This window comes from Trachemys scripta, chromosome 7 (assembly GCF_013100865.1).
Source record: "Trachemys scripta elegans isolate TJP31775 chromosome 7, CAS_Tse_1.0, whole genome shotgun sequence".
NCBI classification, from domain to species: Eukaryota; Metazoa; Chordata; order Testudines; family Emydidae; genus Trachemys; species Trachemys scripta.
The window spans coordinates 11800121-11818643 of NC_048304.1; the positions used below are offsets into that span (position 1 = coordinate 11800121).

Below are 18523 nucleotides of genomic sequence, written 5' to 3' on the forward strand. Positions count from 1 at the left end.
AAATCCCACAGGCGGAGAGTTTCTTGACAAAGCGCTGAAGACCTGGCACTGCCCTGCCTGTTGATGTAATACATGGTGGTGGTATTGTCCGTCAGGACCTGCACTTCGCCTTTCAGGCAGGACAAGAATGCTGGGCAGACCAGGCAAACTGCTCTGAGCTCCATGACGTTGATGTGGAGGGCCAGATCATCCTGCAACCAGTGGCCATGGGTGCTCAGCTCGCCCAGCTGGGCTCCCCAGGCCAGGTCCGAAGCATCGGAGACCAGGGACAGGGTCACGAAGGGGACTCCCTCCAACACTGACCCAGGGTCCAACCACCAATCCATGGACGACCCCATGTGGTCTGGCACCCTGACTACCCAGTCCAGGTCATGCCTGTTGGGAATGTAGACCATCGCCAGCCACACTTGCAGGGGCCAGAGATGGAGCTGAGCATTGCTGACCACATATGTACAAACAGCTATGTGGCCCAATAGCCACAGGCATGTGTGAGTCATGGTGAGCGAGTGGTTCTTTACATGGGAGATCAGTCCGACATGGCCTGAAAACACGCTTCCTGAAGGAAGACTCTGGCTTGCGTGGAGTTGAGAACCACCCCAATGAACTCTATTCACTGGATGGGCAGTAAGGTGGATTTTTTCTCGTTTATTAACAGGCCCAGGTCGTGGCAAGTGGAACGCACCAGATCGAGGCTCCTCTGCACTTGCTCCCGAGACCTGCTCTCGATGAGCCAGTTGTCAAGATATGGAAAGACCTGGACCCCTCGGTGTCTCAGGTAAACAGCCACTGGCACCATACATTTTGTGAACACCCTGAGGGCCGATGAGAGACCAAAGGGCAGTACTGTGAATTGAAAATGGTGCCTGCTCACTATGAAATGGTGGAAATGTCTGTGATCTGAGAATATGGAAATAAACGTTCTTTAAGTTGATGGTGGTGTACTAGTCTCCCAGAGCCAGGGAGGGGATGATGGAGGCCAGGGAGATCATGCAAAACTTCAACTTTTGGAGAGACTTGTTGAGGCGACGTAGATCCAGGATGGGTCTGAAGCTCTCTTTTGCCTTCAGAATTAGGAAGTAGAGGGAATAGAACCCTTTTCCTTTCATGTCCTGAGGGACCTCCTCCACCACCCCAAGAGGTTCTCGATCTCTTGAACGAGGAGTTGCTCGTGAGAAGGGTCCCTGAAGAGGGACAGGAAAGCGGAGGGAGGGAGGGATGGCTTAAAATTGCAGGGAATAGCTCCGAGATACTACGTCCAGCCCTCAGTGGTCTGAGGTGACCCGCAACCAGGCCGAATGGTAGAGACGAAAATGGTCGAGGAAAGGGCAGTGTGGATCAGGGGAATTCAATGGGGCATAGCTCTCGAGTGCACCTTCAAAAGGAGTGCTTCTGGCCTCCAGGATGCTTCACTGGGCCAGGCTCTGTGGGAGGAGGAAGGGCAGTGATGACTAAAACTTGTGTGTTTAACCCTCCTCCTAGCAGACCCCTGATGAGCCTTGACGGCGGGGGTCTGCTTCCATGAAGATTGCGGCATATGCATGTCCAGCAAGCGAAGGATGGCCCAAGTGTCCTTCAACCCATTTAGCCTTGCATATATTTGTTTGGAGAAGAGAGCATTCTCATTGAATGGGAGGTCTTGGATCGAGGTCTGCATCTCTTGGGAAAGGTGGCAGTCTGAAGGCAGGAGCTGCGCATCATAACCACTGCCGACATGACCACCCTGGCTGCTGAGTCCACTGTGTCCCATGCCATTTGGAGGGAACACCTAGCCGCCGTGGTGCCTTCCTCCATGAGGGTGCTAAATTCTTGGAGAAAACCCTGAGGGAGGGACTCCTTGAATTTATGGTGGTGCCAGCAGCACGGGCAGAGGACTTTGCTCTCTTGGCAGTGGAGGAGCTTGGGAAGGCATCGATGCCACCAGGAGTTTTGTTCCCCTACTGCTCCCAGTAATCGGTAGTGGATCTTTTAAGGGGCTAAGGGCCCCGACTGGGGAAGCACGTGTACGTGGCTCTGGAGTGGCCGGTCAGCCTGAATATCCCATGGCCCTTCTTGCTCAGTGCTGGGGAGCCGTGCTTCTTTTTCTTCTTTTTGGGCACTGGCAATGGGGAACGGTGCCTGGGGTGCGCTGCACACTGAGGCCGAGATACTAGGCGAGCCTTGGCAGGGTGGCTCGGAAGCTGGACGAAGGGCAGCCTCCATGAAGAGAGCCTGCAAATGAATATCCTGCTCTTTCTGAGGCCTGGGTTGAAAATCTTTACAAATACGACACTTGTCCTTCACATGTGATTCCCCTAATCACTTGAGGCAGCTGCTGTGGGGGTCACTTACAGGCATAGGTCTGTTACAGTCCACGCAGGGCTTAAACTCTGGAGACTGAGGCATGCGTGAGGCGAAGTCCCCACTGGGGCTCTAACTTCTAACTACCCTTAACAACTACTTAACACTAACAAACTATTTACAAGGCTCTAACGCTTGAAGTCAGAGGAGACAAAACCGCTAGTCCTTGCTATGCAAAGAAAGATGCCCCGACTAACCACCACCGAGAAGGTGTAGGGCCAGTGGCGCCTGATATACCAATGCATGAGCGTGGCACTCAAGGGGGCACCACAGCTGGCCCTATGGATACCGCTAAGGCAAAAATCTATGATGATCGCACACATGGCTGCGCACACACACCCATGTGTGCGATCATGGAATGGAATCGACATGAGCAAGCACTCGAAGATAGATTTGTTTACTGTTATGACTATGCTCTTTTTCCCCCTCAAAACCACCAATATTAACCCTTTCCCAATCGAAAGATAAATCAAAGTTTGCAATAAACAGTGAAGCCAGAGGCTTAGAACCAGCTAGTAGTACTGATTCTAGAATGATCATAAGAATGTGGGAACACCAGACCTGGATACAGTATTCCAACAGTGGTCACATCAGTGTCAAATACCTCTGAAATGTAATTTCCCTATTCTTACTCAGTATTCCTGTTTCTATATCCGAGGATCGCATTAGACCTTTTAGCCATAACATTGCACTGGGAGCTCATGTTCAGCTGATTATTCACCATGACCCCAAGTCTTTTTCAGAGTCACTGCTTCCCAGATAGTTCAGTTGTTAATCTAACAGAGACAGTAAATCAATCCATTTCTCTTTTTTTATGCTGATTGACTACATTTCTTAAGAGGGGAGAATTTTTTGTAGCCATTTATTGGCAGCAGTCACTAACATTCCAAATGGTTATTTATCCGTTTAAAAATTCAACAATTCAGGATATGTTCCATAATAATTAGATTTCCACGGGGGGTGGGGGGGGCGGGCGGTGGAGTGTGGGATGGTTGGAAAGAAAGAGTGTAAACCTGGAGTAACTTGCATGAGTTTTCTAACATCTGAGTAGAAGACATTCATCTGGGGATGAATCAATAACATACGAGGACGGTTTCTTATTCCATGGCATCTCCACCAGCATTATGCTCTGTCTGTTTTCTTTGGAAGACTGATGGGTGAAAATAATTTGCACTACTGTTCTCTTATACTTAGATTCACAAAGAAACTTTGGCTTCGTGGTGCTTAGCATCACAAGGCCTAAGGTTTAGGCACCCAGAAAACCACAGGAACTCAATGTGATTCACAAAGCCTCAGTTAGGGACTTAGACTCCCTATACAATGTATGGGGAGAGAGAGAGGCTCCTTAGATTGCAATTGACAAACGCCAGCATACTAAGCGGGAAGCCACCTAACCTAGCCAATAGGAGATGCCAACAAGAGGGGTGCGTGCTAGGCCCAGCCCCTCTCATGGAGATAGATGCCTAACTCCAGGCTGAGGGGAATCACCTACCTCTGTTAGCGATTCTCAGCTGTGAACCTTCTTTGGAGTTAGGCACCCAATAGGTTTTTTGCAAGAAGGCAGCGGGAAGCGGAGGAGAGGACTTCCCTCATAAGTTTTAGACTGCTGTTTCAGGTACATGGGATGTAGAAGCCCCCAGTTCAAGTCCTCCCACCACCTGAAGGGGAGAAGGGATTTAAACAAGGACCAGCTATCTCTCAGATTAGTGCTCTAACCACTCGGTTATGGGATATTCTGATGTGGGGCTCCCCCAGTCTCTCCTGTTGAAGCAGTTCCACTGTGGATAAATCACTGATCTGCCATCGTCAGTTGAAGTGGCTCCAATGCAACCAAAAGAAGAGCCAGACTTTTTATTTGTAACTATGTTTAACTTGGAATCAAAGCGGCCAAATCTATTGCTTTATGACTGACCTGCTGATAAAACTATCTCTAAAGAAGTCTTTGCAGGCCTTGTAACCAAAGTTGCCCCATACTAAATGTATAGATTAAGGTGATTTTGTCACGCACTGCTGGAGTTCTCACTAGAAGACCCAACTGAAGTCAAATTGCACTATTTGTACGAAGTGCCACCAAATGATCTGGAGCTTCCAACTTCTCCAGTTAACACCACACATCAGAAGACTTGCGATAAAAATCACACAAATTGGCAACATTGCTTGTAACATGAGATGACTGGCAAATAACAGATTAACTAGCTCTTGGCTCCCCATAGCAGGCTGGGGCCCAATGATGGCTGCAATGGGGAATACGAACTGACCTGTGCTGTTATGCCAGATAACCACAAAATCAACCAGACTCCTCCTTTCCTAGGGCCTGATTCTGCACCACTGATGTCAATAGGAGTCTTGCTTTTGACTTAAATGAGAACAAGATCAAAATTTTTATGCCCATTGTGTAACTCATTGTGTAACCCTTAAAAGGATTACAAAATTTACTGCAGAGGAAAAATTCACTTTAAAAAGGAGAAGGAGCATAAGGTTTAAATGATTAACTACAGCTATATGCGAGGATCACTACTAGGTATCACACTTCTCTTCTGATCCCGCTCCGGGATCCCCCTTAAGCACTGGATCCATTTGGAACCGCTCAAACTTGCCTTCAATATCCCTCAAAGCTTTGCCTCCACCTATCTCTCTACTAACCTCTATACTCTGATAATAACACCTGCTTCAATGACTCAAGTCATTTAATTCTTCCCATCCCATCCTGATGCATTTTCCATGCAGACCCCTGTCCCTTTAACACTTTTCCCAATCCAGCACTCCAAGCCCCTGCATTCCTTATTCAAGTCACTCTAAAAAGTGACACCTTTTTAGGGGCTCACAAGAATTTATTTTTTCCACCCGTTTTGAGTGGTTTTTCAGTACAGAAGATAAGAATTCATTTTTAAATTGTATGCTTTTTCTCCAAGACATTTTTAGCTCTTTTAATTAAACCTATGAGTTGTTCTCCAAATCTCCCATGAGCTGAAAATGCAGCAACAAATATTCAAAAAATATAAGCAACAATGACATCAAAGTGAAAATCGTACATGTTTAGAAGGAATGTGGCTACAACATCCAAACAAATATAAATTATTAAACAACAAAATTCTGAGAACACTTTGAAACAGTATCACCGTATTTTTTAATTATTCAAGTATAAACTTTATTAAAACGTATTCACTCTAATCGTGTCACTCCAGATTTACCCAAGTGTAACAGAATAGAATTTAAACCAATATATGTTTAACATCAGGCAAGGTTCTGCCACCTGCACTCAAGCTGAGCGGCCCCCTTTCCACAAGAAGACCCACTGAAATTAATATGGGTAAGGTTCTAGTCAACTGATGAGGGTGGAAAGATTAGTTGCCTTCTTTACCACTATGGGGTTATAATGAGCCTTTACGCTCAGCATCATGTAGGGGGGCAGTGCAGAGTTGTCCTCCCCCCCTTCCCCCCAGGCAGCTTGAGGTAGGGAAAATAATTTACTGCGTCCCTGGGAAGTATCCAGCTTACTTACCAGCTTGCACCTTGCCAACTAATTTGGCCAGCAGGGGGATATGGACAGGGGACACAGCTAAAGTTCTGTCTACTTCCTGCCTTCTCTTTCCCCTCCCAACATGCACCTAGTGGAGAGTATTTGAAGAACAAGTGCTGCACTCTGCACTAGACCTGGGCCCAAAATCCAGGTTGGCTTGTCCTGCCTGCCTCCCCTACGTTCACCAGCTTGGCAAAGAGCAGAATCTAGTCCGGATATTAGCATCATATTTTTTGCTTGTTTGCTTTAATAAAGACTTCTTCATTTGAAGAGAGTGAATGAAAAAAAGTTCCACTAATTGCAAACCTTTCCTGAATTGCGATTTGTATATAGTGACAAACCTTTCATGAATTGCAATAGATTCATGAATTGCAATTATTCACAGGAGACAGTAATGAACTAGAGTGTCTCCTGCAAAGATTCACAATTCCACTCTACTCTGAAGGCAAGTTCATTAGATTAATCCAGGGTTATTGGCTTGTTACTACATTTATTCTGTAAGCCATTTATAGCATGCTATTGAAAATAAAGCTGTAGATACTCTGGGCCACATTTTAAAAACAACTGAACTCAGTTTTCACATCTAAGAGCCATGATTTGCGTTTTCAAGTAGGGTGACCAGACAGCAAGTGTGAAAAATCGGGAAGGGGGTGTGGGGTAATAGGAACCTATATAAGAAAAAGACCCAAAAATTGGGACTGTCCCTATAACATCGGGACATTTGGTCACCCTAGTTTTCAAGTAGGTGCATAAATCTATCAGGTAGTACTTTGTACACAAAGTATTTGTTGGTGATGGGACATTTGTATGTTCAATATAGACCTGGTCTTTTCCCCCCAATAAAATCAATGGGACTTTTTCTCACAAGACCAGCATGAGGCCCTGAGTTTCTGCATGCAAAGCTGTGCTTTACAAAAATGAGCAAGAAGGAGGTATAGAAAACATGCAATAGTTGAAATACACCAAATTATGAAGGGGATCTCACAAATTTTGGTGGATATTGAGGTACTAGGTTACAAACTCACAGGACAATGAGATGTTGTGACATTTCAAGATGATGGGAAATTGCATGTGGAAAGCAGAAGCAACAAGGAAAGAGACTGGTTTGAAAGGAGTTAATGATCCCAGGTGGGTCTGCAGCCAGCTAAGCAAATTTATGGGGCTGTATGAAGCTGTGTAAGGGTGTGTGCCCAACATCATGCCATACTCCTATACTTGTCAGCATTAGACTTGACCACAAATCAGAATAGTGTTTGATGTGAAGAGAGGAGTGAGAATTGCACAGACCAAAAAGCTGCTGACTCTTCAAAGTTCAGGGGTGTTGGGGTTTTGGTTCTGGTCCATCTCTAGTTTGATGTATGTAACAAATAATAAAGGTAACATCTCTGAGCCATGTCCACAAAATATCTATGAAACACCTTGTCCAATTTTCTGCATTTAAAAATATTTAATTAATTTCACAACAAAAAAGTGACAGTACTAGCAATGTTTTACGTGAATAAGACCAAGTGATTGTCTCCTGAACTAGAATACCTTGCCAGCAGCAAGTCAAGCTCTGCAAAATCTAACACAGTAACAAGGTTCCATGGAAGCATATGTAGAAGAAATTAGAATCGGCATTCTGAACCACACCATCAAATCAAAGCAGTCAGCACAGCTTCCCTATGCTCATCTCAGGCCTCTCAAGTGCACCTCCACCTAGAGTCACATCCCCTCTCTCACTTGATAGAAGACGTTTGATGCCAGAATGTTACAACAAACACATTCTGCAGCCCACCCTTTTTCATGGCTCTCAGCCATCCTCAGGATTCTTTCTGCTTGTCACTCAGTGTCCCACAAAGGTTTTCTTCCTGCCTGTGATCACATCTTGGGGCACCTGCTCCATGCAAATGGTGAAGTGTAAGGGAGAATGCTGAGGACAGCAGTGCTCCCCCAAGGCTTAAGAAACACAAAGCAAATGTACCTCTGCTACTACTCTTCCAGGGTAGAAAGAGCTGTATTCTCCTGTACTCTGAGTCAGTGGAACTGAACCACTGAGCGTGTGCGATTTTTAACTGAACACATACAAGATCTGGCAAATGCAAACTGATTTGACAATTTTTCAATACCTGTTCTTAGGTGGGGTCTTTATTTAACTATTGTAGGAAGCGGTCTATTTTCTTAACAAAGTATAAATGAACCACAAACTGTCAACAAGAAAGTATAAAAACTCCCTCCCTCTGCCCCACATTTAGTTACTTAGCTGACTCTGCTTATTGTTAATCATTTGCTGTCTGTATAATCTTGTACAAGGGGGCACATTTACTTTTCTCATTGTTTTGGACATGCTTTTGTTCCATTTTTCACAGCATCTATACTGCACAGCACTTTGAGAACACCAGGCCATATTCAGTGCTGTTATAATTGGGCAAAGTTTCAATCACTTATGTCAGTGGTAAATTTAAGCCCAGGTACTAATTTATATATGTAAAACAGCTGTGTACATTTTTTCAGATTTTCTTTTTAAAATGCAGATTATGTGCATATGGAATTCAGCACATGCATGGACAATTTTTAGTATCTCAGTGCTGTGGGAGCCCAATTAAAGCATGCAATATTCGGTTTTAACAGGAGAGGCTGAAATATGTAAGGCAGGAAGATCGTATGCCCAGGAAATGTATCTAGTCTCTGGAATATTTCAGTGCATCCTGCTAAACTAGTTAGATATCAAGTATTTACAAGAGTGTCTGTTGCTTCCAGACTGGTGGTTCTTGACTAGGTTACGCCTGAATGTAGTAAGCAGAGCCACTTGTCACACACTGAAAAAATGCTGCCTCTTTAATTACTCATTCAGCAGGGATGGCATGGGAGTGGTGAGAGACCTTGAAAACTTAAAATTCCAAAAATATATTTCAATTCTCTCCACACCCACCGAAGGATTGAAAGGGCAAACAGAGGTGAGGGCTCTGTCTCCCCCACAGTATGACAGACAGACTGGACCACTACCTCTGAGTCAAATATAACTCCCAATTAAGGCTAAATTCTGTCTTCAGGAAACAGGGACATTTACATCAGACCAATGCTGCATCCAGTCCAGTATCCCACCCTCAAACGTGACCAGTGCCAGTTGCTTTTGAAAAGGATGCCATAAGGACATTATGGAATTACTTGCCCCCACAGAAACTCCATTCATTAGTTGGCTTATACCCAAAAGCATGAGGGTTCACATTCTTTATACGTTGATAGGATAAAAAAAAAAAAGGCAACTATGGATGTTCTCATTAGACATTTATGCTACAGTGGGATTTTTCAAAGCATTTAGCATTGGCCTTACTCTGTCCCCCTTGAAGCAAATTACTGTGGACTTCGAGGGGAGCAGAGTTAGGTCAATGTTAATCGCATCTGAAAAATCACACCCCTAATTTTTATTTGAAATCTGCTAGATCTCAATGATATTCTGTGGCAGGGACCTCCACAGGCTTGTCATGTGCTACGTTAGTAAAGTATTTCCTTTTATTAGTTTTCCATTTGTTGCTATTCTATTTCATAATATTATGAGAAAGGGTATACACAAGTGCCTGATAATCCTCTGCTCACCATTCATTACATCATATACTTCTATTCTGACCCATTTTATTTAGCTCTTCTCTAAATCAAGCAGTCCTAATCTTTTCAGTCTCTGCTCATATGAAAGCCTTTCCATGCTTCTAATCATTTTCATCAGCCATCGCTCATCCACTTCTATTTCTGTGGTATATTTTTATGAAAAGGTGATCAGAACCGAACACGGTATTCAAGGTAAGGGAACATCATCAGTTTATGTAACAACATTATAATATTTTCTATCCCATTCTTTACACATCATAATTCTGTGGGCTGGTTTTTTTTTTTTGATTGATGGTGCACACTGAGCAGATTTTTTTCATTGAGCTGTAAACAGTGATGTCCCCATCTTTTCTCTACGTGGTTATAGTTAAAATTTACAACACAACATTGTGTATGAGCGATTTGAGTTTTCTGTTCCAATGTATATTAGCCTGCATTACTTAACAGTGATTTTCATCTGCTACTGTTCAAGCCAACTACCTGGCGTTATTAGCTCCCTCTGGAGTACAATGGACTAACCTGACTAATTTTGTGTCATCTGTAAATTTGAACCATACTGGTCACTCCCTTTTCCAGATTATTAATAAATACATTAAACAACAGCTGTCTTAAATGCAGGACCCCAGACCACCCCACTGTTAACCTTTTGCTATGATGAAAATCGACCATTTATTCCTATTCTGTTTTTTGTTTCTGAGCCAAATTCTCACTGTAGCACTATTTTACATTTCTTATCCCAAACCTCTTTTCTTACCCTCCACTTGTGAAGGATTTTGTCTAACGGATTTTGCAAGTACAAGTATTTGCATGTTATATTACAGGTTTTGTAATTGCAGTATATTTCCAAGTCTCACATCGATTTGCCAAGGTGCCACTGCCCTGGGCCAAAGTCCGCTCTCCATTACTCCTGAGAACCAGAAAGCAGAAGCTGGCCCACTGACTTCAATGAATGCTGTATGCTTGTATCTCAGAGCAGAACATTCTCAGATAGAATGGCAATACACACGGTATAAAGGCCGTATAAAAGCTAGATATTGTTATTTTCAATTATTAAAATCTAGACAGATATTAGATAAGATTTTGCCCAGTTACTATTTGGATTTGAAAGTGATACCATTATATAGCTGTCCTTAAAAAGGAATTTGCAGGTTATAAACAAATAATCTTTTAATAAGATTAAAACAATTATAATACCTTTCATTTTCCTGTAGCAGCTCGCCTCCCTTCTTCCAGGAGCAAGTTGCCTTAGGGGAGGCTTTTGGCTTGCACTCAAAATTTACTGTGCTTCCTATCTGAACCTGAATCAGTTTCTTCATTGGGTTCTTGGAGAAATCTGGAGCAGAAGCTAAAACAGAGGGAATGTTAACAGTGAAATAAAACTGATTGACATTATATTAATGATGCTAGTACTGAGCATTTATATGGCACTTCTCAGCTTCTAAGTGTATTTACAAATATTAATTAAGTACAGTAGTTAACTCAAACAGTACTCCGGTAAGGGAAATAATATTTCTCCTTTTTACAACTTGAGGTACCGGGACACAAAAGTTAAGGCCTTGATTCTGCAAAGCACTTAAGCACACGCTGAGGTTTAAGCATGGGTTTAAGGTCCCACTGACTTGACTGGGATTTAAACATATGGTTAAGTCCTACTGAAGTTGGTCGTGTTTAAGCACATGCATAAGTTTAAGTATATGCTCAAGAGCTTTGATGAATCTGGCCTGAAGGGATTTTCCCATGATCACTTGGATTCAGCACCAGGACCTGTATTAGAACTCAGAGAATTTCCTGACTCCTCGTCTTGTGTCAGATCACTGGTCTGGGCCTCAGGATTATGAAACTGCTTGGACTGTAGAAGTATATTCCGTATTAACAGTTCAACAAATGGGCATGGCAGAGAAGAATGCCAATCACTGAATTTTGAATGGAAATCCAATTTTTAGGAAGACGAGGCTGGGTTAATGGTTCAGTGATTGAATCTGAACCTTATCATTGGAAGGGAACTAGTTTGTTTTACATAGGCCTCATTCCAATTAATTATCCAAATCACTCTCCCTCGCCCTAAAAGTAAAAAGCATGAAAGCATTTGAATTCACATGACACTTTGCAAGTTCAAGGTTTCATTCTAGTAAGTGATTGTCATTTGTTTTTAAAATGAGCACAGATCACCTGAACCATAACATAACAGACCCTTATCCCGACGATCAAGGAAAGTAGCACATACAACCAGCTTATTGCTTTGAAATGACATTTCTCTCTTGGGAATAGTGGAGTCAGGATGCAGAAGGTCAGTGCTACTGACTAATGTGCTGAGCCAATGCGGCTTCCAGATTGTGTGATTAGTTTTAATCTTTGGGTTTGCATCCAAGCCTTTGTCTCTGCTCTCCCCCTAATTAATAATTTATCTCTGTGTCCTCGGGTTAAAGCAGTGAATGATTGGGCTGTAAATATGGTGGCTATTTCCAGCAAATCCTTTAGAACCAGGTGGGTAAACTCCTCAGAACTGTGGATAAGAAGTTATCTGCTGTAATACAAATGTTTATTTTGTTGAAAGCATCTATGTGGGTTAAAACTTGGAGATCATGTGCAAGTTACTAGCTGCAGCAGTAATGGCAAAAAGTTATCTCCCCCGCCCCCAAGTAAAAAGGAAAATTAATCTTACCTACAACCCTGAGCTCTGCACTGGAATATATCATTCCATGTTTGTTTTCAGCTATGCACTGGTATATGCCAGAATCTGTCAGATTTAGATTTGTTATGATAAGTGTCCCACCTTCAGTTTGGATCCTTCCCTGGATATTAAGAAAAACACCTTTAATGTACACTAAGTTTTACAGGTTTCAGAGCAGCAGCCGTGTTAGTCTGTATCCGCAAAAAGAACAGGCGTACTTGTGGCACCTTAGAGACTAACAAATTTATTAGAGCATAAGCTTTCGTGGACTACAGCCCACTTCTTCGGATGCATACAGAGTGGAATAAATATTGAGGAGATATATATACACACATACAGAGAGCATAAACAGGTGGGAGTTCTCTTACCAACTCTGAGAGGCCAATTAAGTAAGAGAAAAAAAAAACTTTTGAAGTGATAAAGTACTGGGCTATCTTGATTATCACTTCAAAAGTTTTTTTTTTCTCTTACTTAATTGGCCTCTCAGAGTTGGTAAGACAACTCCCACCTGTTTATGCTCTCTGTATGTGTGTATATATATCTCCTCAATATTTATTCCACTCTGTATGCAGAAGAAGTGGGCTGTAGTCCACGAAAGCTTATGCTCTAATAAATTTGTTAGTCTCTAAGGTGCCACAAGTACTCCTGTTCTTTTTACTAAGTTTTACAGGAAATAAATAAAAAGGGTGGAATTCATCAATGTGCAGAGAGTTTGCGTAAGTCCCATTACGAGGCCCTAAGCGGGATTTATGTAGGGGATATGCTCTCTGCACAGGGGTGAACTCCATACTTTGAGAATGATGCAATGATGGCTTGAGTGAGACAAATAGAGCTTTATGGTGCCATCTAAGGAGAAAAAGGCCTGAATCAGACACCAAATCCTCCCCACACTAAGGAAATCCAGGTATGGATCTTAACTTTGTCACTTGTGATTCTGACTAGCAAAGTGCCCTACTGCCAATGGCAAGTACTCAGAAATTATGAGTTAGGCCCCCCCCAAATCATGACTTTTTGTTTTTTGTTTTTTACAAAAATAAATAATTTTAGGCTCTTTTTTATTAGTCTGAGTCCTAAAGGCCTGAGATTTTTCTCTAAAATCATTAGGATTAGAAACTTACTAAAAAGCTGAGATTCTCACCCAATCACTTGCCTCCAAGAGCTGCGCTTTAAGAAACGGACCAAATATCATGGGACTTATGATAAAATCGTGTGAGTTGGCATCACTGAAAGTCTGTAATCACTTGCTCTAACTTCATCAATTTACAATAATTTGGAGTCCATGAAGTACCCCTCCACCTCCAGAGCATGGCTGCCCCTCCCCCACCCTGTAACACTCACCCCTCTGTTCGCGGAGCATGACTCCTCCACCCTGCCCCAGTCTCTTCCCGCACCCAGGGAGCGCGCCTCTCCCTCTCGCGCCCGGCTCCAGTCACCTTCCCCGCCCCCAGAGTGCGGCTCTCCCTCTCCGTCTTGCCCCAGTTACTCACCCCTGGAGCTTAGCTCTCTCTTCAATGTCCTGCCCCAGTCACCCCTGCACCCCTAGAGCCCTGCTCAGCTGGAGGGGGAGGGTGGTGGAGAGAGGTGGAACAAGGGGTGGGGCCTTTGGGAAAGGCGGAGCAGGGCGTGGGGGAGGTTCCAGCGCTTAGTGTCCAGTTTTCATAAATTAGAAAGTTGGGCACCCTATTGGACTGGTTAGTTCCACGGACCTCAATGAACTCTTAGCAGTTAATATGTAGGGATCTTAATTTCATATGACTTTACTTAAAAAAAGTCAAACAAAGGAAAAAAAAACCCACTTTACCTCTAATGCTAGAGTGTTTCCATTCTTTGTCCATCTGTAGGATGGTTTGGGCTTCCCACTTGCCCTACATTCCCAGTATAAACTATCCTCCACTGCAGCTTCAATATCTTTTATAATCTGGACCCAGTGAGGTTTTGCTACATAAGAAATACAAAACAAGAAAGCCCAAACAAATTGCAAATTACTGTTCAGTGTGAGAACAAAAGGGTTAATTTAGAAAGAGGATATTAGGCTGCTAGGTGGATCAGCTGGTGCCCAAAGATTCTCCACGGTTCTGACCTGGGCTGCTTACTGAAAGAAATATGACTCGATGTCCTTGTAAAATAAATTTGATTAAAGCTGAGAAATACATCACTAAGGCTAAATATATCACCAAGTACTAAAATATTACTACACTAATTAAGTGTTAAACAATACAGTAAGAAATTGAGGTCAAAATAAGTGTAAATAGACAAATCAGCACCAATATTGGAATTCAATAATCAGTTTAGTTAAATCATGAAATTAATCCATACTTAAACCAGAACATCTAAAGACGGGGCTGTCCGTTTATTTCTAAACTCCAAGTGAAGGATTTTTCCTATGGCAGTGTAATCAAAACATAGCTGGGTGAATATTTTAATACAGAAACCAAATTATTGTTTACATGTAAATAACATAAAAAGCCAATTGAAACTTTCTTCTCAGATATCTCTATTATCAGTGTTTCCCAAACTGGGGCCGCCGCTTGTGCAGGGAAAGCCCCTGGCGGTCCGGGCCGGTTTGTTTACCTGCCGCGTCCACAGGTCTGGCCGCTCGTGGCTCCCACTGGCTACAGTTCGCTGCTCCACGCCAATGGGAGCTGCGGGAAGCTGCGGCCAGTACGTCCCTCGGCCCGCGCCGCTTCCAGCAGCCCCCATTGGCCTGGAGCAGCGAACTGCGGCCAGTGGGAGCCGCAATCGGCCGGACCTGCAGACGCGACAGGTAAACAAACCGGCCCGGACCGCCAGGGGCTTTCCCTGAACAAGTGGTGTCCCAAGTTTGGGAAACACCGCTATTATGTATGACGAACAATCCATTTACTCCTCATTAACACAAATGCAGACTTTAATCAAACTTTCTACTAAGCAAAAGTTTCACAGCTCTCACTTAACATTATATTACTGAAAATTTAATTTCTCTGGATGCTTTTACAGAACTAGGAACACATATATGCAATGATTTTCAGGCAAAATTTAAGGGCTACTTAAACGTAGAAGATTATTCTTTCACACCTCCCCATGTGGTCTTTATGGGTGGTTACACACACATTCATGCACATAACCACACATTCACACCCTAAAATAATAAAAATCTGTGAGGTCCCTCAATTAATGAAAACAAAAGACAAAAACAGAAAATGGATAAACAATATACATAAGATACAAAGGGCTCTGAACTCTCTAGTTCTCATAGTTGTTCCACTCGCGTGGAGTGGAAGCTGTAACTGCAGTCAAGCACCAGATGATGACATTGCTGTCACAATGCTATATGCTTGTAAGCTTCTTTAGATACAGGGAGACAAGTCATGGGTACGTAGCCTGTTGGCATCATGACTTTCTTCCTCAGAGTTGATCAGTCTCAGAGTAAGGAAATGTTTAGCTTCTTGAGCTGGCTTGCTGACCCAAAATGCAAGGTCTTCCACTTCTACCTTCATCTTTATGGTTGATAATTCTAGCTTGCTTCACCTTACAGCACCTCATTTGGGGCTCTTAGGAAGGCATTGTGACCTGGATACAGACAGCCTGGTCCAACTATACTGCCGTGAACAAGCTTTGGACTGAATATCAGTTTGGAAAATCTTGCTTAGACCAAGTAGTCTTCTTAAAATCCATTTTACAACGGTATGCAATGCGAACCTCAAAAATATCAAGAACTGGAAAAACACAAGGCATAAGAATGGCCATACTGGGTCAGAGTAGAGGTCCATCTAGCCCAGTATCCTGTCTTCCGACAGTGGGCAGTGCCAGGTGCCCCAGAGCGAAGGAATAGAACAGGTAATCATTAAGTGATTCATTCCCTCTTGCCCATTTCCAGTTTCTGGCAATCAGAGGCTAGGGACACCATCCCTGTCCATCCTGGCTAATAGCCATTGATGGACTCATCCTCCATGAACTTATCTAGTTCTTTTTTGAACCCTGTTATAGTCTTTGCCTTCACATCATCTGGCAAGGAGTTCCACAGGTTGACTGTGCGTCGTGTGAAATAGTACTTCCTTCTGTTTGTTTTAAATCTGCTGCCTATTAAAGGGAAGTTGTGAGGAAATTACCCTACCCTAACCCTCTGGGGTAAATGGCCGTGGGTGACATGTGGCACATCACCCAGCAGGTGCCTTAAGAAGGACCATAAAAATAACCAATTATCTAACAAAAGAAAGGAACCATTCATACTGTGTCCTTTTCAGCATTTCTTGAAATAAATGTAGATATCATATGACAGCTGTTTCCCCTTTCCTTTGCAAACAAGGGAAATGGGGAATTGGCAGTTACAAGCTAACTGGGTAAAAGGTAATAATAACCTGGCCCTTTAGTAGCTCTCCACTGAAAAGCAGAAAGTTACTTGACAGGTTATTAATATGAATTCCATTTGAAACAGAAATAAGTAAAGTTTGTACTAAGTCTGTATTCTCATATATGCTATTTCTCTCACAACAGACAAACCCTGACCTTTGCATTTGCAGAAACCAGATGCAAGGTAGTGTAACACTTTGCTAAAATAAGACTGTCAGGGCTCAAAACCATAACTTCCTTGATTTTATGGATTTTCTGTAATTGCTATTTTTTTGTGAAAAAAGAAGGCTGTTTGGAATTTGGTTCTCCTTCTTATAACATTCTGCCAGAACTGAGTTTACAAAATTGATACCTTATGTACTTGTCGAGTCTAGCTTTGATTGACTGCTAACAGGAAAGGGATAAGTAATTTACCATTGGAAGATGGGTATCAGTGATAAATCAAAACTACTTTCATTTTTAATTTCTTAATGTACTCCCTTTTATTGGGTGAAAGCTGCATTTCAAAAAGTAAAGTACCTCACACCTTTTTCTGAGCATTTTACATAGAACATATAAACAGAGGCACTATTTACTTGTTGACCCAGACCCCTAGAGAACCCAGCATTACTGCATTCCGCAGTATAAAATAATGATGGGTGAATATGAAAAGGTTCAGATAAACATCCACACCAGAAATGCTATGAAAAGAACATAGCTCAAGACAGACACATCTTTCCACATTCAGACAATACCAGGTTGTGGGGAAACGAAGAATAAAAGTTACTGAAAATGTTTTGAATGTTGAAAAAAGCTTTGGGGTAAAGTTTTTGAAAATGCTGAATGACCTAGAAGGCTAAGGCCCGTTTTCAAAAATGATTTAGGAGCCCAACTGAGCACCTCACAAACATTAAACGTTTATCCTCACAACGACTTGGCAAGGTAGGGAAATATCCACATTTTATAGATGGGGTTCTGAGTACACCTGGCTGGAAAACGGAAATCCATTCCTATAAAATATTTCAAGCTTTTGAAAAAAATCATCTTAAACTGATCTGAAACATCAACAATTGCAAAACTTTTCACAGGAAGGGTTCTAAAATAATTCCCTTTTGGGAGAAACAAAACGGGATGCTTTGGTCTCCTGGCTGCCTTTTGCCTCTCTGTCCCCATTGCTGGGGGAAGGCCGAGAGGTCAGAAAGTTAGATGCTCAGCCTTCTGGGAAAGATTTTGGCAGTTTCATTTGTAGAAAAATAAAAGTGACAGAAGCCTCCCAGGTGGGAAGCCATCACTTAGATTTTCCCAATAGAAACATCAAAATGTTAAGTCAAAACTGAAATGTTCTCACAAAAAAATTTCAGTTTTTCAAAAAGGGCACGTTGGGTTGGAAAAATCATTCTAATAAAAAATTTCAACTCGCTCTAGTACTGAGGCAGAAAGGGCGTAATGAATTCCTGTTGAGATGGTGACTACAGTGAAATTACACCAGGGATGAATTCAGCTCTGAGAAATTAATGACTTGCCTTTGGTCACATGGGTAGTCTACAGGGCAGCTGAGAACTGAAACCAGATCTCCTGATTCTCAGGCCAGTGCCTTAGCCACAGGACCATTAGTCTACCATTTGGATGAAGATTTGGGTTGGTTATCTTTTTATACAAACCAATTTACCCATTTCTGTACTGTAATATACCTCCAGGTCTATATTCCTCAAAAGATGATGTTGTCACAGTGTATTACATTGGACTCATTACAATAATTAAAATAATACAGTATAATGTTATACTAATAGGTACTAATATCATACCGGGTATAGGTCACTGATGTATAAGCACATGGGATGAAACGCTCATGTAAAGAGTTAAAATTAAATATGCAGTACACATCTGGCAGTCATTAAGGGGATTATGTAGTTTAAACCACTCTCTTCTGTCCCATCCTCTGTGAAATCTTTCTGAGGTTCCTTTGTTTTGCAGACTAGCTGTGCAAACAAGAGTTAATGACCAGACCAATGCTAGGTGAGCAACCTTGAAGTAAGGGGTTTCCCAGATGAAAAGCCCAAGGGCTGAGACAGGAACAGTGAATGGGCCTTTTAAGAGATGAG

The 18523-nt window shown here is 42.5% G+C and overlaps 1 protein-coding gene across 2 annotated transcripts in view; it reads right to left on the minus strand.

Moving 5' to 3' along the window:
• The window catches only part of LOC117880759 (contactin-3-like), a 226248-nt gene that overhangs the window by 41251 nt on the left and 166474 nt on the right, over positions 1 to 18523 (minus strand). For both annotated transcript variants that reach the window (XM_034777204.1, XM_034777203.1), the window contains exons 7-9: positions 13915 to 14051; positions 12105 to 12234; positions 10637 to 10787 (exon numbers count right to left, since the gene is read on the minus strand). In XM_034777204.1, the coding sequence (XP_034633095.1) occupies positions 10637 to 10787; positions 12105 to 12234; positions 13915 to 14051 (418 nt within the window). The remainder of the gene's footprint in view (positions 1 to 10636; positions 10788 to 12104; positions 12235 to 13914; positions 14052 to 18523) is intronic.